The 25,923-nt window shown below is 39.6% G+C and overlaps 5 protein-coding genes and 1 long non-coding RNA gene across 7 annotated transcripts; 5 read left to right on the plus strand and 1 right to left on the minus strand.

The window, feature by feature from the left end:
• Positions 1-1,462: 1,462 nt before the first annotated feature.
• On the minus strand, positions 1,463-1,933 carry LOC106449835. The gene is made up of 3 exons (XR_001289292.3): positions 1,776-1,933; positions 1,588-1,699; positions 1,463-1,505 (listed from the first exon to the last, which is right to left on the minus strand). It is a non-coding gene; the product is annotated as an uncharacterized LOC106449835 (long non-coding RNA).
• Positions 1,934-2,429: 496 nt separating this feature from the next.
• LOC106446495 (ankyrin repeat domain-containing protein 2B) lies at positions 2,430-5,380 on the plus strand. Its single transcript, XM_048760113.1, is given in 12 exon segments — positions 2,430-2,535; positions 2,667-2,724; positions 2,827-2,891; positions 2,977-3,087; positions 3,162-3,302; positions 3,872-3,929; positions 4,021-4,100; positions 4,212-4,361; positions 4,435-4,649; positions 4,651-4,780; positions 4,896-5,038; positions 5,128-5,380. Coding segments are annotated over 11 exon segments (1,197 nt in total). The 5' UTR covers positions 2,430-2,535; positions 2,667-2,687; the 3' UTR covers positions 5,195-5,380.
• A 2,488-nt stretch (positions 5,381-7,868) lies between these two features.
• Positions 7,869-9,283, plus strand: LOC106446496 (ankyrin repeat domain-containing protein 2B-like). Its single transcript, XM_013888241.3, has 6 exons — positions 7,869-8,030; positions 8,122-8,201; positions 8,313-8,462; positions 8,536-8,733; positions 8,801-8,881; positions 8,997-9,283. The coding sequence occupies exons 1-6, from the start codon at positions 7,994-7,996 to the stop codon at positions 9,141-9,143; spliced, it is 693 nt and encodes a 230-aa protein (XP_013743695.1). The 5' UTR covers positions 7,869-7,993; the 3' UTR covers positions 9,144-9,283.
• A 906-nt stretch (positions 9,284-10,189) lies between these two features.
• On the plus strand, positions 10,190-13,851 carry LOC111206725 (dentin sialophosphoprotein). The gene is made up of 9 exons (XM_022703992.2): positions 10,190-10,921; positions 10,998-11,057; positions 11,134-11,178; positions 11,258-11,308; positions 11,392-11,445; positions 11,525-11,614; positions 11,701-11,802; positions 11,881-11,970; positions 12,040-13,851. The coding sequence occupies exons 1-9, from the start codon at positions 10,895-10,897 to the stop codon at positions 12,577-12,579; spliced, it is 1,059 nt and encodes a 352-aa protein (XP_022559713.1). The 5' UTR covers positions 10,190-10,894; the 3' UTR covers positions 12,580-13,851.
• Positions 13,852-14,985: 1,134 nt separating this feature from the next.
• LOC106446497 (ADP-ribosylation factor 2-B) lies at positions 14,986-16,301 on the plus strand. The gene is made up of 6 exons (XM_013888242.3): positions 14,986-15,261; positions 15,339-15,409; positions 15,496-15,615; positions 15,717-15,835; positions 15,924-16,005; positions 16,091-16,301. Exons 1-6 carry the CDS (start codon positions 15,114-15,116, stop codon positions 16,094-16,096), a joined length of 546 nt encoding a protein of 181 aa, XP_013743696.1. The 5' UTR covers positions 14,986-15,113; the 3' UTR covers positions 16,097-16,301.
• A 2,619-nt stretch (positions 16,302-18,920) lies between these two features.
• On the plus strand, positions 18,921-20,571 carry LOC125588604. 2 transcript variants are annotated; one of them, XM_048760115.1, is made up of 2 exons: positions 18,921-20,153; positions 20,241-20,571. In XM_048760115.1, exons 1-2 carry the CDS (start codon positions 19,604-19,606, stop codon positions 20,330-20,332), a joined length of 642 nt encoding a protein of 213 aa, XP_048616072.1. In that variant the 5' UTR covers positions 18,921-19,603; the 3' UTR covers positions 20,333-20,571. The 2 variants fall into 2 exon arrangements, with proteins under 2 accessions (XP_048616072.1, XP_048616071.1); XM_048760114.1 differs by having other exon boundaries at positions 18,933-20,153; positions 20,235-20,571.
• Positions 20,572-25,923: the final 5,352 nt, after the last annotated feature.

Consider the following 25,923-nt stretch of genomic DNA (forward strand, 5'->3'; position numbering starts at 1 on the left):
AAATTAAATTAGCCATAAACCTAGATGTGGTTAAGAAAGCAATATAAATTTATATGGCTCCTTGCAATCAGACCAAATGGAACAAATCAGTTGATTTTAAAAACAAAATCGAGGCCCATGGCCCAATTTTAAAATCATAAACCGACAAAAACTCCTTCTTTGTGTTGGAAGAAAACGTAACTGCTTATTATACAAGAGAACGTGTTATTGATGTTATTTTTATATATTTTAAATACATCAAATTTATATGTTTTAAATTATCTTTATTTTTGGGCTCTAAAGATATTAAAGTATATTAGGATTTTCGATTTTGTTAACACAATTTTAATACATATATGAAGAAGGTATATGTCATCGTCACGTCATGAAAACACAACACATTACACAGCCTATTGATACATATGTAACTAGGAGTTTTTTTTTGCGTCATGCGCAAAACTATAAGTTTTAAATATAATATTTTTTATTTTGAAAGAAAATTTTAATACATTTGGACATTATTATTTTCATATTTTAACTTCAGTGATTTACAAAAAATCATAAATATATTTTTGTAGTCATAAATATATTCTTGTAGTCTTTTGTCTTTTGATTTGGTTATTATTTCAATCTGATTTTATTTAAATTTTTAATAAAGTTAAAATTACATTTAATTAACCTCATGAACAATTAAATTTAAATAAAATTAATCATTTAACTACAAAAAAAAAATTGATTAATGTTGCTTTAGTTTTGTATTTGCTGATGCACACTTACAATTAATTTTGGTACAATATATATATTTATAAAAATATATAGGTTGATGTAAAAAAATTATATATGTAGTTATATATAGCCAAGACTTGATAGTTGGGGTCTAGCGTGAAACCGCGAAGGAACACTACGACTTGACCTGATGGCATAGTGTGTTACCGTGAAAGAACGCTATGGCTTGCGATGTTATTGGATCCCATGGATGTTGTAGCAAGGGCTCCATCCGAGTTGTGAGTTGAGGGAATGTCTAGGATGTGTCTAGATGCTGTCGAGTTGGTCGTGGCATAGGTTGTCTCGGTCTTACACGTCGAATAGAGGTCTCCGCGTAGTGTAGTACCATGCATCATTGTTGTTGTAGTTTCCGCATTGCATATTTGATTATGGCATGTTGTTGTGTGTTGCATGGTTACTTGCTTTTTTGGGGTTTTGGGTTGGGAGAATTGTTTTTGTTAGAGGGACCTGTTCCCACTGAATAACGCCAGCTTGCTCATTTCCCATTGTTGAATTATTTTGCAGGTAACTATAGAGGATTGGGCGTCTGCGGAGTCCGGAGAACGTGGCCGGCGTAGATTTGGAAACAAGATTCTCTTTATCAACTCCACGTGTCTCCATTCCAACCACTTGTACTGGTCATAACGTCTATCACGTTCCCTTAGTTCCGGTGGAAGCATTCGATGATGCATCCACTGTTCTGAGTCAAGTCTTTTGACTCGCATTTCTTCTAACCGAACAGTAAGCGATTGAAGATAAGTCTGTCCACAAATTTGTCAAAGATCATTCACTATGTTCATTCATACTACGTAAAAACAAAAGAAGCTCTTATTGTTATATAACCTGCATGTTTCCAATGAGGAGGGCAAAGAGTAGAAGTCCAGCAATAGCAAGTACTATGGAGAATATAACCTCTCCAGGGTATGTGCTAGTTTCAAGCCCTTGACCAAGCGTACTGCAAGACTCAGAGTTTACTAAAGAGAGAAAGAGACTGCAGTAAGGCAGATGCATAGATTTGTTTTTCACAATACCTAAGATTCTGTAATCCCACCACAAGTGGAAGAAGTACTTTGAGACAAACTTCTTAGATCAGACAATGCCAGAGGGGAGAGCTCTCAAATAAATCCCAAAACCAAAGGAAGGTTCTTCGCCATCAGTGACATTGACAGGACAATGCAGCTGAAGAAATGGATCTTTAACAGTGTCCCAACTCCCAAGCAGCATAACCTTCCATGTTTTGGATACTGCAAAATCAGAAGTTTCTAGTACTTCATTTAATCAATTTAAAATAAGAATTAGATAGTATCTTAAAAAGAAATCTATAATAGAATTTGTAAGGGAGAAATCTACGAATTGAGAAAAATCTCTTTTTAGATCCATCTTGTTATTGCTTCATGTAATCTTTAAAATAAGGATCTGACTACATAATTTAGGTTTAGGTCAAGAACCATTTAGTGACACATATTGGTTTTCCATTAAAAAGCAACAATAAAGATTTAATTAATGAAAATACTTTCAAATTTTTGTATTAGGCAAATCAAAGAAAGATCCAAGTTACCAGCAGATCTTAGTGGGTTTGGGCCCGATGGTACAAATGATTTGTCAGCCTTCTGAGAAGCTAGAGGCCCAAAGTTGGACAAGTAAAAAAATTTAAAAGAGCTTATTTAATTAATAAGACTAAAAATAAAAGAGGGAAAAATAAGATAACTGTGTGAGTACGTTTCGCGTGTGTTGGCTTACTCTGATTTTTCCTCTGCAAGTCGCTTCTTCGTCTTCCTCGTTCGCTGATAGGTATCGTGACGTCTCCCACCCCGAATTGATTCTTTGGATGATGTTTTGATTTCATTGATGCGTGTTTGGCTTCCGGAATAAGATCTGTATGTGTATCATGTTTTTTTTTTTCTGTTAACTTTCGTTTCTAGGGTTTTGAATCGGATCCGATAATGGCTTCAATCTCAGAGAACGTTGTTCCTTCTCAAGGTACCTTTTGTTTTCCTGATCTGAATCGTATCCAATGGCTGTTTATCTCAATTTGGAAGCGGTTTAGTTAGATTCGGTGGTTTTGGTTCTTCTCCTCCGCAGATTCAATTAAAAGGAATTTGGATGCTTTAGATTTCCCAGGAATGAAAGATATGGTCGATTTCGATGTAACTACTTACCTTATCTCTTGTGTGTGTTTATTGCTATTATCTTCCTTGTTTCGGGTGATTGAAAGGTTGTTTATATATGCAGTCATCTGAGGAGCTTCGTAGTTCTCTGCCAGCCGCATGGTTACAGGGGAGAAACTCTGAGTTACCTGCTCTTGAGGAGATGTTTCAGAATCTTCGTAACCACATACTACAGGTGGTAGTCTATTGCTATAAACTCAACCATGATCCGATCCTCACCAGGTGATTATTTCACTTTCTTTGTCTCAGAATCCTCAAGCGCCTCTGGAGGAGAGTCTCAGGAAACCTGCAGCATTGGAGCAAGCATCTGTGCGTGTGGTTCAAATGATAAACGATCCTGAACTTGAACCGATTCTTGCGGAGTTAGGCGGTCATGTTCCTACTGCTCACGTATGTGTGTGTTCATCGATATTATGTATTCTAAGGCCTTTTCATGTCTTTTACAAACTTATAGATTACCTAGCACGTTTTACATACTATAAAGAAGGTAGCAACTTGACATTCACCATTAATCTAATGATCTAATCTATCTGCAAATTCCATTTGTGGTTTTTGGAGATCATTATTATATTTTCATTTAACTGTGTACTTCGTATATATACCCTTCCGTTTTCAGTAGTAGAGTTGTCTCCTCTTTTCCATTTGTTTCAATATTATTATCATTATTATTCTCCCTGTTGATAATTATGCAAATTAATGATCATTATTATTTTATGGACTTTTTTTTCTCCCATTACTGTTATGAATCTAGTGATAATTATTTATTATATAAGAACAACTGTTCTGTCTGTTTGGATGTGTGCGTGCGTGTTTGGCTTTATATTCCTCTGCAAATCTCTTGTCCGTCTCTACCTTGTTCGCTTAGGGTATCGCTTTCGCCGTTTGATTGATTAATCGGATGATATTTCGATTTAAAATTGTTGGCATTCTGAATTAATTTGTTTTTTGTTCTTTTCTAGGGTTTTCAGACAGATCAGGCGATGGCTTCATGTTCAGAGAGAACTCTTCCTTGTCCAGGTACTTTTGCTGTCTCGATCTAAAGCGTACTAGTCATATGCGATTCTTGTTTTGTTAAAGATTGGGTGGTTTTGTTTCTTCTTCTCGGCAGATTCGAGTAAAATTACCTCGCCTGCCCTTAAATTCGATGCTTTGGATTTCCCAGCCATGAAGGCTATGGAAGATTTCGAGGTAACTTCTCTTTTCTTTTCATTCTTACATGTTTTGTTTTGGGTTATTGAAAGGTTTCATTCTTTTTTTTTTGTTGATGGTTTATTGTGTCTACTTGGCTTAAAACACCAGACTTGTGCGAGAGAACTTGGTGAGAAAATGCGTGAGGATCCTGCATATATCCTGGAGCTTAGCAGATGTAATCCAGCCGCTAAGTTTGATCAAGAACAGTTGAGCAACATGGGGCAAATGTTTCAGCGCCTTGAGGATCACGCGCGGCAGGTACTAGTGCATTATTATAAGCTCGACGATGATGATGATGATCCGGATGATAATTTCGTTTTCTTTGTCTCAGGATCCTCGTGCGTCTTTCGAGAATCTCGGGAAACCTGGAGCACTGGAGGAATTTGCTGAGCGTGTTGCCCAAATTAGAAAAGATCCTGAAGTTGAACCCATTCTAGCTGAGTTAGACGCTTGTCCTGCTGCTCTCTTGAAGTTTGTGGATGACAAACAAGTGTTGAAAAAGCTTGGAAAATCAATGCTTAGGTCTCAGGTAAAAGACCTCTCTGTCTCGTTTGGCATTATTGCTCAACGCTTTTAACTCACTACCCTTCCAACAGGGTCTGAACTATGATGATGATGATGAAGAACTTGTCTCTGAGGGAAGAAAAGCCCTCAAGATTGCTTTTGGGTATGCCAAGGTACCTCTCTCGATAAACTTTTTCATGTCTTTACAAACTTTGACGTACTAACTAGGAGGCTGATAATCACTATTAATCTTAATCTATCGTCAATTACATGTCTTTTTAATCACAGATGAAATGCTTCAAAGTTCTTCTGGATGCTGAAAGGAAAAAGGCCAATAAGGTTGAGAGGAAAAAGAAGACAACATCTCATCATGCTTCTACAAGTGGAAAGACGAAGCGTTCAAGCCGTCTCTCCAACAAGTGTGATGCTGTGTAAGCTTGCAACATAACAATAACTCTCTGTTTTAGAAATGGTTATGTCTTCTGTATATTCATGTATCGTTTTTTTGTTGTTTTTGTAGCGCACCAAAAACCTCAGAGAGTCAAATTCCGACCACTGAGCTGGATAATACCAGCTCCAGGTGTTGAAGCTGATTCAGATGGACCCTTGCGCTTAAGGGATGGATCTAGAGTACTATTACTAGGATTTGTTAATTTCATTTTTTAAACTGCTTTATATTTTTCTTAAAAACTTGACAATCCTAGAAACTTATTGGTGGTTATTTCATCAAGAGGTAGTGGAATAGTGAGAAGTATATCTAACTTTCTTCGACATACCGCACCTGTAGACTCAATTGCTACATTCTCGAATTTTGTTGAAAGCTTCCTAATCCATCTTGCCAAATTTTGATATAAAAATTATGATCACCTGTGTCAAATGCATCAAAATTGAGATGTCAACCAATAATAGTGTGTAAATTAACTGAGGGTTATGTGTGATCCACGATAATGTGAATATTAATAGAGGGTAACGTGTGAGCCACGACAATGTCCTATAAGGTATAGGAAGTGAACGCTATTAGAGAGCTCAAATGGTGGAGGGCAGAGTTTAATCTCGTTTGGTTTTTGTTAGCGAATTTGTGTCTTGAGCCTTGTAGACAGTGTTTAGACAATGCTTTTGCTTCCATGATTATGGGATCAACACATTCAACAAAACATTCTTATCTCATTCAAAACAAGAGATATATTCTTTAATTGACCAGAGCAACGATCCAATAGAAAAAGCAATAAAAAAGTTTAAGTGGGTGTTATTGAATAGGAGGAATTGGAAAGTATTCAAAATTAAGTATTCAAGTACTTTGATGGAAAAGATATTCAATCCCCTTTCCTTCAAAATATTGATAAAAGATAGGATATGTTTTAGACTTTTAGTTAAAAGGATACAATGAATTCTATTAAAATTTACTGAATTCTAACAAAACTTAAATAATATGACGTCAAAAAAAACAAAATTTAAATAATATTAAATAATAGAAGTTTTCAATGAATTTAAATTCTATCTACTAAATATCCAAGTCTAGTACCAATAGATTTAGGTCTGGATTTAAATTACATTTAATTCTATTAAATTACCCTATTCGATAACACCTCCTAAAAGGATCACATGATTGATACATGTAGTGAAATCGATCGGTCAAAAAGAAAAGTTCGAGAAAGCTGAAGACTGAAGTACAAGTCTGCACGCTTTAAAAACGAGAAATCGGCCAAAAAAACACTGAACTTTGCGGAAATTGCCAAAAAAATCTGTACTCGAACCTGACCAATAAAACCCAGATCTTTTGTTGACTTTTTTAGTTAATTCACAAACTTACGGTTGACTAACCAGATTAACACACTGTTAACCGACAGTTAAGACAGTGTTAACTCACCGTTAATTATTGCCGTTTAGTGAAACTACGTCGTTTCATTCAGTTGTTTTGTTAAACACAAAATCTCAAGACGACGTCGTTTTGCTTAATTAAAATTGTTGTTGGCTGGACTCGAACCCGTGCACTCGTGGTCCTAAGGGGGTTTTGCCACTGAGCTAGTGGACTTTTCGGAAGATTATCACACATGTTTATTTTTATTGATCAAAAGATGTGTTTGATTTCAATCAAACAAAATGAAACCCGTGTTTGAACGTAACCCTAATTTCTCAAATCGATTTGGGTATTTCTCTTGTAATGGTGAGGAGATGGTAAAGACGAAGTTCACAAGGAATGGAAGGGAGGTAATGATTTTTGGAGCGATGAGGAATTTCGATTCCGGGAGTGACGAAGAGTTCAAGAGTCGAAGAAGGGTGGAGAGCGCGATGCTTCTGTGAGTTTGTCATCGTCGGAGAGATCGAGGATTCGTAAAAGCGTTGAAGGGATATCGATGTTGGCATCTACAGAGGTGTCGAAGGCATCGAAGACAAGGCGGGGAACTTCATATGGGTCGCCTGCGTCATCTCCGGAGAAGACCATGAGGAGGGGAACTTCATATGGTCGCCATCTCCGGTGAAGGCCACGAGGCGTGGTTCAACTCTGTCTCCTAGATTTCGAAGAAGCAGAAGGTAAATGTGGCTCCTTCTGGTGATGACAGAGAAGAATGGCCAGAGACTGAGATGTTGGCATCAACAGTTGCGAAGAAGACAAGGCGGGGAACTTCATATGGCGGGTCGCCTGTGTCTCCTAGACAATCGAAGAAGCAGAAGGTAAACTCGGAGAGAAGTCTAGGTGATGATGGTGATGACAGAGAAGAATTTCTCCAGATTGAGGAATTTGGGGATATAGGTGATGATGGTAGGGAAGATGAGAACGGTATTGCTGGCATTGAGGAAGTTGGTTGTACAGATTTGAGTCTTTATTTTGGTGATAAAGCAAAAAATGATGACTGTGAGGTTGATGAAGACGAAGGCGATGATGATGCATGGGATGATGATAAAATCCCTGATCCTGTGTCATCAGATGATGAGAATGAAGAGGACATGAGACCTGCGCAAGCTTACAGAGAAGACACTGATCCAGAGGAGCTCCTTCAGCTAGGCAAGACATTTTCAGATGCTGAGGACTTCAAACATGCTTGTCTGAGGTATACCCTGAAAACCAGATACAACATCAAGTACTACAGATCCAGTAGCTTGAAGATGGGTGCAAAATGTGCCGCTGAGATGGAGATGATTAAGGGTAACTCTGTCAAAATAATGATATCTTTACTCCTAATATATTTTTAATTATGACTTTTGGGAAACTTTTAAAAGAAGGAACCTATAAATATCTTCTTTTCTGAATTTCCTCTGCAAATCCCTTCTTCGTCTTCCTCGTTCGATTTGAGTTTCAATAGGTATATATCGTCTCCACCACCTGAATAAAGTCTGTGTGGATCTTTGTGAATTTTTTTTTCTAGGGTTTTCAGACAGATCAGGCGATGGCTTCATGTTCAGAGAGAACTCTTCCTTGTCCAGGTACTTTTGCTGTCTCGATCTAAAGCGTACTAGTCATATGCGATTCTTGTTTTGTTAAAGATTGGGTGGTTTTGTTTCTTCTTCTCGGCAGATTCGAGTAAAATTACCTCGCCTGCCCTTAAATTCGATGCTTTGGATTTCCCAGCCATGAAGGCTATGGAAGATTTCGAGGTAACTTCTCTTTTCTTTTCATTCTTACATGTTTTGTTTTGGGTTATTGAAAGGTTTCATTCTTTTTTTTTTGTTGATGGTTTATTGTGTCTACTTGGCTTAAAACACCAGACTTGTGCGAGAGAACTTGGTGAGAAAATGCGTGAGGATCCTGCATATATCCTGGAGCTTAGCAGATGTAATCCAGCCGCTAAGTTTGATCAAGAACAGTTGAGCAACATGGGGCAAATGTTTCAGCGCCTTGAGGATCACGCGCGGCAGGTACTAGTGCATTATTATAAGCTCGACGATGATGATGATGATCCGGATGATAATTTCGTTTTCTTTGTCTCAGGATCCTCGTGCGTCTTTCGAGAATCTCGGGAAACCTGGAGCACTGGAGGAATTTGCTGAGCGTGTTGCCCAAATTAGAAAAGATCCTGAAGTTGAACCCATTCTAGCTGAGTTAGACGCTTGTCCTGCTGCTCTCTTGAAGTTTGTGGATGACAAACAAGTGTTGAAAAAGCTTGGAAAATCAATGCTTAGGTCTCAGGTAAAAGACCTCTCTGTCTCGTTTGGCATTATTGCTCAACGCTTTTAACTCACTACCCTTCCAACAGGGTCTGAACTATGATGATGATGATGAAGAACTTGTCTCTGAGGGAAGAAAAGCCCTCAAGATTGCTTTTGGGTATGCCAAGGTACCTCTCTCGATAAACTTTTTCATGTCTTTACAAACTTTGACGTACTAACTAGGAGGCTGATAATCACTATTAATCTTAATCTATCGCCAATTACATGTCTTTTTAATCACAGATGAAATGCTTCAAAGTTCTTCTGGATGCTGAAAGGAAAAAGGCCAATAAGGTTGAGAGGAAAAAGAAGACAACATCTCATCATGCTTCTACAAGTGGAAAGACGAAGCGTTCAAGCCGTCTCTCCAACAAGTGTGATGCTGTGTAAGCTTGCAACATAACAATAACTCTCTGTTTCAAACAGCTCTGTTTTTCGTTCCACACCCTCAAAGATTGTTCGTCTTTTTTTCCTTACTGTTATGGGAAACAAATCTTTATCAAACAAAAACGTATTTTTATCTTTATCAATATTATCTGAGAAAACAGTTTTTAAAAACGTTGTTAGAGCCAATCGATATTTTTATCTTTATCGATATTTTGTAAATTCATATTTTTATTATAAGTTCGGCAAATAGAATAGAACAAAAAATAGTAAATTTAGGATGAAATAACCGGTGGAATGTCATTATTTATAGGTTAAGAGAAGTTTGTAAGAAGTCTACATTTGTGTGAGTTGGTTAACGAAATAATTTGCAGTTCTTCTAAGTTTTATTGCCGTTCCTAATAAATATATGACATTCCATTTCATATCTACGATGGTTCCATTTACATGCACATAATTTTTTCCATTTATATACACATTGCACCATTACACATAAATGAGAATATATTCACTAGCTAGCTTAAATCCAGTTTCGAACAATTAAATCTTCCATTTGTAACCTGAGACACACAATCAAAAGGTAAAGGTGTTAAAGATCCTTCTAGAAAAGTTAGAAAAGTACATGTGAAATAGAACGTACAATATATCAAAATAAAAAAAAAAATCAGGTAAGACGTAATAATATGCATAGGCAACAAACAAATTTAACGCATAAGTGACTCAGTGGAAACATACAAGGGCAAATAAAATAGTTTAAACAATTCCATTTTCCATAGCATAGTCATACAATATAGTTCTACCCTTAATATGTTTTTTTCGATTCCAAACATAACTAACCCCATACTTGGCAGTAAACATATGAGTACGATCATCTGGAAAAAAATCAACTCTAAATCAATTCGTTGACCTCGGCCTACCAGATCCGATATGCAACAGAAACGATGGGTTAGATTTAACAACTTCGATTAGACTTGGACGACTATATCCCAAATAGGGGAAAAGATCATCACAATAATAAAATCGAAGGCACACAACCGAGAACTTACAATATCGCAACATATCTCATACGAATCGTTAATGTGAAGGAGTTGCTCTTTCTTGCCGATTAGACTGTAACGACGTCTTCTCGCAATCGATTTTAGAAGGGGAGACGATATCCCCTTTGCAACGCACTTTGAGAAGGCGAATAAATTCAGACAAGGCTGACCGGCGGCAACGGAGTAGAGAAAACAATGAGTTTGAATAGGTGGAGAAAACCGTCGATGGAGAACTTTTAGTTTCTCAAAAGTTATCAAAGAAAGTTGAAATAATTGATGGGAAGGGATGTACTTTTTATAGATAATAGCTAAGATTTTTATTTATTTATTTTTTTCGCTTCAAGTTTCACCTGTTGTAGGAAGGGGTAGCACAGTATAATTATATAAATCTAAAGCCGTATATAGGAATGTTAGGTAAATTAGTTATGCAGTAAATTATAGATTTTTTTACGGTCATAGAGCCCAAATTTTCAGAAAACAAAGACCGAAAGAAACTCTTGAAAAAAATTAAAATCATTTACACGCTAACTAGATGATTTAAGTTAACTAAAATGGGCTTAGTAAGTAGCAAATAAATGGGCAATAGGCCCATTAGTAGCAGACGCGCTTATTCTAAAGAGGGGGAAGCCCAAGAAAAAGCACCACTTTTTGCATCTTCCCGCTAATTCGATCACCCATTTATCGCTCTCACTCTCGTTTGCTTCTCTCAGGATCATAACAATGGCGGACGAGGAAGTCATCAGCATGGTAATACTTAGTGCTTATCCTCTCCCTATTTCCAGTTTCTTTGAACTCTGGTGTTGATTTCGAGCCCTAATTGTAGATGCTAAGCTCGATCACTATCGGAGATGGTGACGATCAAGATTCTTCGTCTTTTGCGAAGGTTAGTTTCGTTTATATTGGAGATTCTTTATATAGGATAGATCGTCCTGGTGATTTGATCCGTAACCTGTGTGTAGATACTAAACGGTCTCGGAGATGGTGATGAATCTTCGTCTTCTAAGGTTATTTTCGTTTATTCTGTAGATCCGTGTCTAGGCTTTAGATCGTCGTGCTGATTTGATCGATCACTAATATTTGTAGATAACGAGCTTGACTGATCATGGAGATACTTCTGAACCATCGTCTTTCAAGGTTTGTTAGTCTCTTCCTTATCTAGTCTATAGATCGTGGATCTGAATTTGAACTGCTGATTTGATCACTACTAATATGTGTAGATAACAAGCTTGATTGATCATGTTGATACTTCTGAATCATCATCGCCTCTCAAGGTGGTTTGTTACTTTCTTTTGAAAGCTTTGTTATATAGTCTAGGTCGTGGTTCTGATATTGAGCTGTAATATACTGTAGATGCCAAGCTGCTTTACTGAACATGGAGATGCTTCTGAACCTTTGCCTTTGAAGAAGTGGCCAAGCGAGCCTGAGTCTTACTCTCCAAAGGTAAGATTTTTAGATTGTAGCATTGTTTTGTGATTTATAGTTGCTAATGTTTATATGGTTCTGATTTTGAACTGTAATATCTGTAGATGCTAAGCTTTACTGAACATGGAGATGCTTCTGACCCTTTGCCTTCGAAGAAGTGGCCAAGATTGATGGATCGCAAGGAGCCTGAGTTTGTGTCTCCAAAGGTTTGTTACTTTCTTTTGAAAGCTTTGTTATCAAGTCAAGGACTGAAGATTGTGGTTCTGAATCTGTAATATCTCTAGATGCCAAGCTGCTTTACTGAACATGGAGATGCTTCTGAACCTTTGCCTTCGAAGAAGTGGCTAAGCGAGACTGAGTCTGACTCTCCAAAGGTAAGATTTTTGGATTGTAGCATTGTCTTGATTTATAGTCGCTAATGTTTATATGGAACGTGGCAGCAGAGCTCATCAACATCTGGCTCAGGGAGTGGTTCAGATTCAGGTTCTGGGTCTGGGTCTGGTTCAGGTTCAGGGTCTTCTACGAGCTCTGTGGAGTCAACCTGTTCATCGTTCTGTGTGATGCTTCAGATGATTACGCTAAACTCTATCAATCAGGGAAGATCAGCTCCTCCTGCAGCAAACCTCGTCGAAGAATCAGATCCGAACACAATACTTCTCAACACTCCAATGACGTTTCTCATGGAATCCTTCAATTCGGGGTGGAACGAAAGTGTTGACAGTCTTTCCATTTTGCCGGCTACCAAAGAAGACTTGTTTGCCATATGCAGCGTCTTGCTTCCTGCGGCCTATACGACGGGTCTTTGGTTCGACTCATTTGACAATTCTCCCAAACGTCTGCCTGGTTTGGTTTGCCTCGAACTGTATCTTGCATGGAAGGCCGCTGGATTCAAGGCTGGAAGTTACGTGTTAAGAAAGTATGGTTATGAGAAGCATTTAGAGATGGAGGATTTCAGCGACTTCTTTACTTGGGGCAGCTTTTGATTCCTGACCTACTTTTAACTCGGTTAGTTCATTTGTCAATTTTAAACCACGGTCGTAGGGAATTGTCATTGTAAACCACGGTTCTTTGTTCATGATTTTAAACCACGGTTGGTTCATTTGTCAATTTTAAACCATGGTTGTAGGGAATTGTCATTTTAAACCACGGTTCTTTGTTCATGATTTTAAACCACGGTTGTAGGGAATTGTCATTTTAAACCACGGTTCTTTGTTCATGATTTTAAACCACGGTTTTACAGAATTCCAATAAATCATGATTGCAATTATTAGGTTTCCCATATTTTTTTTTATACAAAAGTTTGAACAGTGATTTTGTTTATTTATGTTTTTTTCTTTCTCTTAATACTTCTATTTTCATATATTTTAGCATCACATGAAAAAATTCAAACCATTCAAATATTTTATGAAATATACTGTAATTCATTTAACATAATCTTTCCAATTTTTTATTTTAGTAAAAAGGATAATTCCAAACTATGATTTAGGGTTGAGTTTAAAGGCTTAGGGTTTAAAGATTAAGACTTGGATTTGAAGTTTAGGATTTAATGTTTCTGGTTTAGTTGTTTGAAATAGTAAAAACAAAAAGACATGTTTTTCAAATTGACTCATATACGCTTTTTATTATGATGTTGTCTAATTCTCATCACATCTTAGCTCTTAGGCGATTGATGATAGTAGTAATCATCAAAATGGTTCAAAAACAAAAGGTATAAGGTTAGATGAATTTATGCAAACCATCTTACAATTCAGTCTTGCTAGAAAAATATAAGAATCCATTTGCTTTGTGATAATTTGATATATAGTAAAAATATAATATGTGAAAGTATTATTAAAATTAAGTTTTTTTTTTAATTCTGTGGAGGGTAGAATAAAAATCAAATGTATGATGTTTTTATAATAGGTATTGCAGATGATTAAATTATAAAATATACACAACCATATGATCTTGTAAAGATTTGGTGAAGTTAGTTAACAAGTAAACTCTGAATGTTAACATGTTCAACTGGTTTAAAGAAGTATTGTGATAGAGCCAACGTTTGAAAGAGGTCTATTTTAGATAGATATACAATGAACTCAAACAAAACCGCGCGTCCTTGCAACAAAAGAAAGCCTGTAATAGGCGGTGGTGAGAATACCAACGTTCTTCGTGTATGGACACTACCCGATAAGAAGCTATACCATCTGTGTGCCCATGCTTCTTAGCTAGTAAACTCACTGCTTATAGTCCTCTACATATATTTATAGTACGAGAAGCAATTAACCTTCCCGCCAAATCTTCGTAACACATTTTCTAAAAAAAGTTTTTTTTGCTAAACTTGCAGAATCTAGTTATCCTGCCAAAATGCCAAAAAAAAAAAAAAAATTGAATCTTCCACAAAACCACGAACGTTTTTTTTGTCAAAATTGCAAAAATGAGTTTTCCTCCTAAAACGAAAAATTCAGTTCACCTGTCTAAATCACAAAACAAGTTTTCCTCCCATAACCAAAAAATAAATTTCTGACAAAACCGTGAAATGTATTCCCCTGATAATACTGTAAAAACTAGTTTTTCCTCTTTAACCACAAAATAAATTTTCTTACTAAAACCACCAAAACATCTAGTTTTCTCACCAAAACCACAAAACCAAAACAACGAGTTTTCTCGCCAAAACCTTAATTTAAGCTTTCCCGTCAAATCCAAAAAAATTAAGGCTTCCGTAAAAATTTTAAAAAACTAATTTTCATGCATAAAATATCGAGTTTTTCCGCCAAAACGATTTTTCTCCCAAAAACTTATAATTTTCCGTCAAAACTGCAAAATGAAATTTTTTTAGCAAAACGAGTTTTTTCGTCAAACTTACAAAATCGATGTTTTTCCACTAAATAAATACTATAAAATAGGCTAACCCTCGCTTTAGCCCATTCAAACTAACAAAATTTTTGTTACCTTGAAATGGTAAGCTGAAACCAGTTTTGTATTATAAATTAATTCTTTATTTTTTTTAATAGAACTTTTTCATATACTATCGTACTTTAGTCAATCTAATCCATAACTAGATTACCAAACCTTAATCAGATTGCTTACTCCTGACCCGCGAAGGTCCCAATTGCCATTGGAATCTACAGCATCACTAAAAAGCTGTAAGAAAAATAGAAATACTCAAAAAGATACATTGATAATGACATGGCAACTTCCTATTGGTCGGACAGCATCAATGAATAAAGTTTCGTTTCGTCGCACATAATGAAGAAGCTATTGCATACGTGTCAATTAGTGATTGGCTTGACTGCATGAGCACATGACGAAGTCAAACACCAGCACTCGGTCATGGAAGAATCGGAGGGGTATTTTCGTAAATCAAACGTTATTTTCCCGCTTATAAAAGTCATCTCTTAAAGTCTCTCATCTCTTTCAAACTTTATCTCTCAGTTGCTTTCTAACGAGATCATCAAGTGTTGGCAGGCTACAACCTCTGTGTTTGGATAAGTTTTAAGACTCTTTCAACGTCTTCTTGTGGGTTGTGCAGTAAAGCAAGATGGGTTTGGGTTTTGCCAAGCTTGTTAGCAGTCTCTTTGCAAAGAAGGAGATGAGACTTCTGATGGTTGGTCTTGATGCTGCTGGTAAGACCACTATTCTCTACAAGCTCAAGCTCGGAGAGATTGTCACCACCATCCCCACTATTGGTAAGCTGTTTTTTTTTTTCTTTTCAATTTGAGATATGAGTATATCATAAACCAATAACTATCTATCTATCTTACAGGTTTTAACGTGGAAACTGTGGAGTACAGGAACATCAGTTTCACAGTGTGGGATATAGGGGGTCAGGACAAGGTATGATCTCCGGTTCTGTTGATTTTTATCTGATTGTTCTGCATCTTATGTCTCCGTAGAACGTAAATACTTTTGCTTGTTTACAGCTCCGTCCCTTGTGGAAGTACTACTTCCAGAACACGCAGGGTCTGATCTTTGTCGTGGACAGCAACGACAGAGACAGAGTTGTTGAGGCTAGAGATGAACTGCACAGGATACTCAATGAGGTTAATATCGAATTTTCCTTAGAATGAATCTTCATGTTTTCATTTACAAAGTCTTACCAACTTCAGTCCTGGTTTCTTTTTTTTTTTTTTTGTGTGTGCAGGACGAGCTGCGTGATGCTGTGTTGCTGGTGTTTGCCAACAAGCAAGATCTTCCAAATGCGATGAACGCAGCTGAGATCACAGATAAGCTTGGCCTTCACTCCCTGCGTCAGCGTCACTGGTAAATAAACATCTCAACAAGTGTTGTTGGAAAATCAAAACCTTTCTCATTTGTTCTAATATTCATGTCTTTGTTTGCAATCTAACAGGTACATCCAGAGCACAAGCGCCACTTCAGGTCAAGGACTGTACGAAGGTCTGGAATGGTTATCCAACAACATCGGTGGCAAGGTAACATACGTTTTGAAAACAAACAACCTAACATAAGTTGGGTTTTTTTTTCTCTTGCTGACACTCTATGTTCCTTCTTACGCAGGCGTAATGACGCAAAACTGCATTGCATCGAGATGCAAGAGAAGATTATAAATATTATTATTATTATATGAACTTTTTTTGTCAATTGGGTATGTGAATGGTCTGATTGTACAACTACATGCCTTATATGGTTATTGCTTTCATTGTACTTGAATAAACACATGGATTGATGATTGAATGTTACTGCTTTCTTGTTACTGCACAAGTATTTTCGCCGTCTCCTTGATGTTGTCCTGTGTGCAGTCCATTTTTACTTTAAATGTATCTCACACAAAAACATACAAAGAACACTAATGGTGTGCAGAGAGTATTAGGGATAAATGTCCCACATCGGATATTGGAAGGGATCCTTAGTAATATACAAGATGGATGGGTCACTCCACTTATCACCAATTGGTTTTAGGTTGGAAGCCCATCTAGCTTAACATGGTATCAGAGCCCGATCCACGCAGTCCAACCCGATCCACATCGACCCGGCCCAAAGTTGGCCTTCGATCCTTGCCCGAGCATTCCGAGATTGACGCTTAAAGAGCCATCATCTCGAGGGGGCGTATTAGACACAAAGTGTCCCACATCGGTAGTTAGAAGGGATCCTAATTAATATATAAGATAGATGAGCCACTCCACTTATCACCAATTGGTTTTAGGTTGGAAGTCCATCTAGCTTAACAATTAACATGGTATCAGAGCCCGATCCATGTAGTCCAATCCGATCCATTATCGATCTAGCCCAAAGTCGGCCCATCGATCCTTGCCCGAACATCCGAGATTGACGCTCAAAGAGCCATCATCTCGAGTGGGCGTATTAGGGATAAATGTCCCACATCGGATATTGGAAGGGATCCTTAGTAATATACAAGATGGATGGGTCACTCCACTTATCACCAATTGGTTTTAGGTTGGAAGCCCATCTAGCTTAACAGAGAGTTCAAGCATGAGGGATGCTAAGGCTTGTGTCCAAAGTGAAGCAGGTAGTATATATTCAACTATTTTGAACCAGAACCGTAGGTTCTCAAAGTTTCAGTTCTCAGATTTGTTCCTTTTGAACTCAGCAGAGACTCCGTTGGATCTTCTCCGGGAGCTATAGACAGAGTAGTCTCCACTGTGCATTCCTGAATCTGAGCTGTCATCAAAACCATCCTGAACTTCATGACGTCTGAGTTATACTGACCAGAGTCAAGACAGCCCCTCCTACCCTAGGTGTAGCTCCGCCACTGGTCATGACTGCTTTGCCCCACCTTGATTCCGTTGCTGATGTCTCCCATGTCCCCTCCACTCTCCAGTACTCTCACAACCTTCTATGAACCAAGTTTTGTTTGAGAAAATAAGTATTTTCAAAACCATCCTGAACTTCTATCCTTTTCTGAATCCTTCGGTGATGCAGCGTACATGTCATTTACTTATTGGGATTTATCTTTGGTGTTGGCTATCTCGGTTAGAATCAAGGATGATTTGCCATCTTATTAGGTTAGATTAGGCATGTTACTAACTTACTATATTTGAGCTTATCAACTTACGTGAGCTATAAGTAACTGTGGCGTCAACTCTTCATCCTTCGATGGGTTTGGATGATTTAATAAAAGAGAGAGAGTTATCTTCTTATTTATTTTGTTTTCGAATATTTCTTTGAACAAAACAACGATTTGAAGTAAAACATATTTGTGTATAAAACGTTTACAATTAAAATGCAGTAAAATAGTGCGGGGTTATGGTTTTAACACTATATAGTTTTATAAAGTTGTTAAAGAAAAATATATTATTACTAAACATTTGGATAAATTTCGGTAATTCTTGTAGATAAGGTCTGGACCTCAATATCACATGGATCAAAAAAATTCCCACCGCCGCCTTGGATTTTCCCTTTTTATTATTTAATTAGAAGTATCACGTTACAGTTCACATATCAATTATGACATGAACTGATCATGATATACTATCTAACAATGAATTCGTGTAGGAACATTGACGTGTAAAATTGGAGCTGCAGTGAAAAAAAAAATCAATAAAAATGGAGAAGAAACGAAAAAGAAAAAGCTAACATCTAAAGGCAAAGAAGCCTCTGGCTCAAAACTCATTATTATAAGACTTGGGACATACCACGTTTACGAGGGGGGCCTTCGAATTCATCATTTCATGTACAATTCACTCATTTATAAATGTTTCACTGAAATGATGTAATAGCTTTTTTTGTAGTTAGGTGAATTTAGTTTGTTTCAGAGAATTCGAGGTCAAATGAACTTAAAACTTTATTTAATTTGGACTTTAATTCGTTGTTTAAATTGTAGTATTGAGTTAGTAGAATTAAGTCTCAATTCCTGTTAATGCGTTGTCTCCCGCACACATGTTCTAATTTACTTATGATCATTAGTTTTTTCATCGGCCATCAGTACACAACTTGCACACGCACATTGATGCGAACATGCATCTTGTTCTCGCTCTCGCATATATATATATATGTGTGTGTGTGTGTGCGCGCATGTATTTTATGGATGTATAAATCATTGAATCACGACAGAAGAGTCTGTCGTATGCATGTATACTCCTTAATTGACTTCTTTATAAAAACAAAATGGGATATTTATATGGTCACTGTGAGAGACAAGGTTTCACTTCTTAGATTTAGGTTAGGTCAAGAGAGATGAATGAGAATCGTGGGCTGAATCCCGTAAATAAACTTGAAGAATGAATATGATTTTATTGATGAGTTGAAAGATGATGAATACAAAGGAATGTATCTTGAGATGATTGCTAAAGAATACGTAATGCTTTTAATCTAGTACAAAAGTTGATATATGGAAAAGAGATCGCTTGTCTTTTATCTTCTCCGTCTTTATATAGTCTAGGTTTCGTTGGCAACCCTTCAACTGTTCTCCTAGATCTTTGGCTTCAATTACGGAGCTCGCTTTAGGCTCCTCTTGACCGAGTCCCTTAAGGTGTTAGCTCACTTTCTGTCGTGACCTCTGCTATGATGTCTCCCAGGTCCAGTCGTCAGCTCGGCTTTCAGCTCCCTTTGTTATGATGGGCTTATCGCAACCCACATGCTAGCTCACGCTTATCGGTACCTCACCTGAGGGTCATATTCGGGTCCAACAGTTGCCCCCAGCTTTCGAATAAAATCCTTTGTCTCGGAAGCTAGAATCTAGCTATCGATCTTATCTTTTCGTTAAGATAATGATTAGTTCTTATCCTATTTAGATTCAGCTTACTCGATCTAACGGTCTTTATTACGTTTGGCAGAATCTATGGTTCAGATGGAGAGGGTTTGAAATGACTTTTCCGAATCTCGAGAGGTGATGGGATATAAAGCGGTGAACATTAACTGCTAGCCTTCCACTTTCTCCACGCCTCCGTTCGGTTTTCAAGGTAACTTCTCTCTCTTTGGAGACGATGATATATATATATATTTTCTTTGGATTTATTGCAGTTGGCTGGGGCTGTTAACAGGGCCCAGCTCAGGTTTGAGAATGCTCTGTGTGCTGCCCCCAATGCTGGTGAACTTGCTGAGGTTACCGAGATGGTTAAGGCAGCCAAAACCGATCTTGACCAAGCCCGGGTTCGAATTTCTGAACTCGAAGCCGAAGTGACGAGGCTAGGCTCGAAGGCCGATGCTCAGCAAGGAGAGATCGAGAGTCAAAAGCTCGATATCCAGGTGAAGAGCAGGAGGATCAATGATTTAGAGGCTGCTCGAAAGATAGCTGAGCATCAAGTACGTGAACTCATTGCCTCATCCCGGGATAGCCAGAAGAACAAGGAAGCTGAAGTCAAGCTGGCTGTCAGGGAAGGGAAGAAAGAAGTCGCCGAAGCTTACGGCAAGATCCTGGTCTGTGTTAAGGAGAAGTTTGCTAGGAAGAAAGATGAGGTCGACGCTTTGGTGTACGCTCAGGAGCTCCAAGCTAATGCCGACCTCTTGAAGGATATGCTGAACAACAAGATCCAAAGCGTTGAAGAGGAGTACAACCAATTGGTGGCCTTATTACCAGAAGCGACAACTGCGTATGAGAAGGCTCAAGTCTCTGACTTCTCGGTCAGCAAGCTTCCTCTTCCCCAGATCTCGGAGAGTTCAGGTACTTTCGAGATTAACATGTTTAATCCATCCTTTTCTGGGGAGTATGGCTCTAATTTGGGTTTGATGGCTCCTGACTTAGCTCCAGTCGAGGCAGCAATAGGAGGTGACGGCAATGTGGTCGATGAGGGAGTTCCTGCCGGTGCTGGTGATCCGATTCAGGAAGAGAAGGAAGATTGAGAGCTACGGCTCTTTTAACTTTATGTTTTGTGTTTTTAAGACTTCGGCCTAAGGGCTTTGTTTCGTTATGTTTTGTGACTTAGTGCCTGAGGAGGCCTTTAAACCTTAACGCTTGCTGGATTTCAATAGCCTGGGGAGGTTTTTAAACCCTTTCTTATGTTTAAATCGTGGCTATTATTTCTGTTTTAAGTTTTTGAACTTAACCTCGTTTCATTTAATCATAGTGATTGCGAATCTCAGATGAGTTGTGTGCCGTCATCGTTGAGTCGGATTAGGACCTTTAGTCTTTATTTATGATAAGCATTTAGCTTAATGGATATTCGGTCGTGATAACCTTAAAGAGAAGTTCTTGATTTTAGCTCGGGGACCTGAGTCCGATTCGAAAGGTTCTGGGACCTGGTTGTTCAGGTTCGTAGGAACCTGGATTTAGATTTATAGGGACCTGAGTTAATTCGAAGGACTTCGAGGCCTTTGAAGTTTAACGGATGGAATTGAGGAATTTCGGGATTTTCCTGATTCTTTAGGATTTTAAGACTTTTCGATTTTGATAAGGGTTTCAAGACCTTCTGGTTTTGATTAGGATTTTAGGACCTGGTTGATTGTTAAGGATTTTAGGACCTTGCTGATTGTTAAGGATTTTAAGACCTTGCTGATTGTTAAGGATTTTAAGACCTTGCTGATTGTTAAGGATTTTAAGACCTTAGTTTATGTTAAGGATTTTAAGACCTTGCTGATTGTTAAGGATTTTAAGACCTTGCTGATTGTTAAGGATTTTAAGACCTTAGGTTCAGGTTTTCAGGGACCTGAATGTATTCGAGATTGTTGAGCTTAGGTCCCGATTTAGGGGGACCTAAATTTTCTTGGAGGGTTTTAAGACCTTTGATGTTTATGAAACTGAATCAATCGTTTTATTAATATCAGATATCAGAGAATACATGATTCGGATTATTTACACAGTAACTATTTTTAGGCTAAGTGTTCTTGGTAACACCTGCCCCTTTGGCTTAGGTGAGGAGGTTGGTGAGAAGAGGTTGGGGCTGCACTCATGACGGAGCTGCCTACGTACCCAGTCAAGGGATCAAGCCAAACGTAGTTCAGGGGTTTTAGGTACCTAATGATAGTATCTTTTGAGGTTCGTGGCATTCCACGATCGGATTTCAGGTACCCCGGTTCGTACCTTCTGGAGTTTGTAAACTCCGGGTCGTACTATGTGGATAATTCGGTAGGGTCCTTCCCAGTTGGTTCCTAACTTTCCAGCTCCCGGTTCCTTTGTTCCTTCGAACACTTTCCTAAGCACTAGGTCCCCTACGGCGAACTGTCGGGGCCTTACTTTGGAATTGTAGTGTCGTGCCATTGCTTGCTGATAATTTTGAATGCGAAGCAAGGCTTGGTCTCGTCTTTCCTCGATCAGTCGAGGCTATCCATCAGGAGCTGGTTATTAGCTGCGGGATTTGAGGTGCAGAGCTCCCGTCTGAGGCTACCTGCGGTGGTTTCTGCTGGGACGACAGCTTCCATCCCATAAGCTAAGGAGAAGGGAGTTTCCTCTGTAGCTTTTCGTGGGGTGGTTCGGCAGGCCCATAGTACTTCGGGTAGTTTTTCCGACCAAAGCTCCTTTTGGGCTCCTAGGCGTTTCTTGAGGTTTGCTAAAACTGATTTGTTGGCAGCCTCCGCCTGTCCGTTCCCTTGAGGTCGCCGAGGTGATGAGAAGGTGAGGCGGATGTTCCATTTATCGCAGAAACTTTTGAAGTCGTGGGATATGAACTGTCCTCCATTGTCGGTTACGATTTCGTATGGGACGCCATGCCTGCATACGATGTTTTTCCAAACAAATCCTTCGACCTCGAATCTGTTTATTTGTTGGAAAGCTTCAGCTTCAATCCATTTCGTGAAGTAGTCGGTTAGGACCAGGAGGTTTAGTAACTTCTTTCCTTTCCCTGAAGGTACTAATGGACCTATAATGTCCATAGACCACCTCATGAATGGGTAGGGAGCTGATATGTTAGACAGCTTTTCCGCTGGTTGGTGTATGATCGGTGCATGCCTTTGGCATTTGTCGCACGATGAGGAGTAGACCTCACAATCTGCGATAATGGTAGGCCAGAAGTAGCCTTGTCTTTTTATTCGGATGGCTAAGGCTCTGCCTCCGGAATGGTTTCCACAGGAACCGTCGTGCATTTCCTTCATGAGTTTCATAGCTACTAGGCCGTGAACGCATTTTAGGTAAGGTCCGGAGACACTTCGTTTGTGGAGGGCTGACTCGATTATACAGTATCTTGCTGCTAAGCTTTGAGTTTTCGAGCCTCCCACTTGTTGGGTGGAATTTTTCCCTCTAGGATGTAATCCATGATCGGTATTCTCCAGTCTTCTCTCCCTACAACTTTGTTGTGAAGAGAGGAGGGAGATTCCTGTTCGGGACCTGGTGCCGTGGTGCCCCCGGAGATATTCGTTGGAGTAGGTTCTGGGTTCTGAGGAATATCTCCAATTTCCTCGTTATCCCCTGTGGTTTGTGTAGCGTTCCTAGATGCGTTTTTAAGAGCGGTGCGGCTTCTTGTTTGGACTTTATAGACAAGTGGCTCCGAGGTCTGGATGGTGCCCCCGGAGGTACTCGTAGAGTTAGGCTCTAGGGAGTCTGAACTTCGGTGAGTACCTTCACTTTTGTCGTTGTTTTCCGGGTTCTGGGTTGCTTTCCTGGAGGTGTGCTTTCTAAAGCTGCGTGTTCTAGTTTTCGGGAACCAGAATGTCGTGAAAACTTGGGTAGCTACCGTCGGGAGGCTGTTATCCTCTATTTTTTCCTTTGGTTTGCTATCCATCTCAGCCTTGGTAGCTATGTCGATACTTGGCTTCTCGATTCCTTCCACGGGTATAATTCGTTTTACGAGAGGGTCGGATGTGGAAGCTAATGCGGCGAGCGCGTCTGCTGAGGAGTTCTCCCCTCGTGGGATCCTCGTTAGCTCGAACTTGTCAAACTGCTTTGTGAGGTTTAGGACGACCTCGAGGTATGCCCCCATTCTTTCGTCCCTTGTTTCGTATTCCCCGTGAAACTGGCTAGCTACCAGCTGCGAGTCGCTGTAGGCGTTTAGCTCCCGAATTCCGAGGCTCAGGGCGAGCTTTAATCCAGCGATTAGTGCTTCGTACTCGGCCTCGTTGTTGGAAGCGTTAAATCCAAGTCTATAGGATTGTTCGATGGTTTCTCCGGCTGAGGAGGTTAGTCTTAAACCGACACCGGAGCCTTGCCTTGACGAGGCTCCGTCCACGTATAGGCTCCATTTCGGAACCTCTGTTTCCTGGTCTAGATGTTCGGATGCTAGCTCAATAACGAAATCGGCGAGGACCTGAGCTTTTGCTGCTGCTCGGGGTCTGTACTCGATGTCGTACTCGCTGAGCTCTATAGCCCATTTTGCTAATCGTCCGGATTGGCTAGGGCTATGCAGAATCGTCCGTAATGGTTGTGAGGTCATTACGATGATCGAGTGCGATTGGAAATAAGGTCGCAGCTTCCTGGCAGCTGTCACGACTGCTAGGGCTAGTTTTTCCATGGTGGGATATCTCGTCTCGGCGTCTATTAAGCTTTTGCTAGTATAATAGACAGGTCTCTGTTCGTTTTGTTCCTCTCGTACTAGCACTCCGCTGACTGCAGCTGCCGACACGGCGAGGTACAGGTACAGTGGTTCTCCTACTACAGGTTTGGATAGTATCGGAGGTTCCGAGAGGTAAGCCTTCAGCTGTTTGAAGGCTTCTTCGCACTTTTCATCCCATAAGAACTTCTTATTATTTTTCAGAAGTTTATAGAATGGAAGGCATTTATCGGTGGACCTGGAGATGAATCGATTTAGTGCTGCGATCCGTCCGGTCAATCTTTGTACCTCTCTGGTCGTTTTAGGTGATGGCATTTCCAGGAATGTCGCTATTTGTTTCGGGTTGGCTTCGATGCCTCTTTCGGTTACGAGGTAACCTAGGAATTCGCCGGAAGGTACTCCGAAGGTACACTTAGCTGGGTTTAGCTTCATGTCGTATTTGTTGAGGATTTCGAAACATTCTCTTAGATGGGAGATGTGGTCCTCCCCCTTTGAGGATTTGACTAACATGTCGTCGATGTAGACTTCCATGGTTTTTCCGAGTTGTCCAGCGAACATTTTATTTACTAACCTTTGATAGGTAGCTCCCGCGTTTTTCAAACCAAACGGCATGACCTTGTAACAATAGGTTCCTCGTTCAGTTATGAATGCGGTTTTCTCTTGATCCTCAGGATCCATCATAATCTGGTTATATCCTGAAAAGGCATCCATAAAGGACAAGAGCTGGTGTCCAGCCGTTGCTTCGACCAAACGATCGATATGAGGTAACGGGAAGCTGTCCTTAGGACAGGCTTTGTTTAAATCGGTGAAGTCTACACAGATTCTCCATTTCCCATTCTTCTTTTTTACTACCACTGGGTTAGCTAGCCAATCGGGGTATTGTACCTCTCGGATGGACCCGGCCTTTGTTAGTCGATCGACCTCGTCGTTGACAGCTTGGGCTTTTTCTAGACCTAGCTTACGACGTTTCTGTTTGATCGGTTTAAAAGTAGGGTCTACATTGAGCTTATGAGTGGTGACATTTGCATCTATGCCTTTCATGTCGCTGGTGGTCCATGCGAAAGTTTTGATATTCTGTTTTAGGAATTCGACGAGCTCCTTTTTGGTTTCGAGAGGTAGCTCGGATCCGATGCTCACCTGTTTCTCAGGGTTTGAGTCGTCGATGCTAACTTTTTCGGTGAGGTTCTTAGGGGGACCTCGGATATTTCGTTGCATTTCGCGACTCTCCTGGATCTGTAATTGCTATTGGGGGGATTCTTTTATGATTTCGAATCCTCCCAGGTAACAGATCCTTGAAATCTTTTGGCTACCGTGTATGGTAGCTATTCCGTTGGTTGTTGGAAATTTCACGCATTGGTGATAAGTTGAAGCTACTGCTTTCATCTTATGAATCCAAGGCCTTCCGAGGATTGCGTGGAAAGGGGATGGTTTGTCGACAATTATGAAGTTGGTCATTTTCATGACTCCGCCAGCTATAATTGGGAGCTTAATTGTTCCCAATGAGGTGGCTGTTTCACCTGAGAAACCTACGAGGTTGGATTTCTGGTCGACAATTTCGTAGTCGTCTATTTCCATTCCCTTTAGTGCGTTGTAGAAAATAAGATCGACGGAGCTTCCGGTGTCGATCATGAGCTTAGGTACCTCGTACCCTGCTATATTTAATGTTATGACAAGGGCATCGTCGTGAGGTCTATCGAGGTCTAATGTCTCGCTCTCCCAGAAAGAGATCTTAGTGTTAGACTCAGGCTTGGTCGGTTTGGACTGAGTGTTTGACACAGCTTTCCGTACGTGACTTTTAATAGAGTTAACGGAGTCTTGACACACACCGGACCCTCCAAGGATGTAATCGATCCTTGAGCCAGGGCTCGATTGGGGAGGTGGTTTACTCAAGAGGGCCTCGATTTGTAGGCTTTTTCCTTGTGGAAACTTTCCAAGGATCATCTCGACTCTCTTTTTGGGAGCTGGGGGTGGTGAGTCTGTTTCTTTTTCAGGTGACCTCTCGCGTTTCGGAGAGCT

This window comes from Brassica napus, chromosome C6 (assembly GCF_020379485.1).
Source record: "Brassica napus cultivar Da-Ae chromosome C6, Da-Ae, whole genome shotgun sequence".
NCBI classification, from domain to species: Eukaryota; Viridiplantae; Streptophyta; class Magnoliopsida; order Brassicales; family Brassicaceae; genus Brassica; species Brassica napus.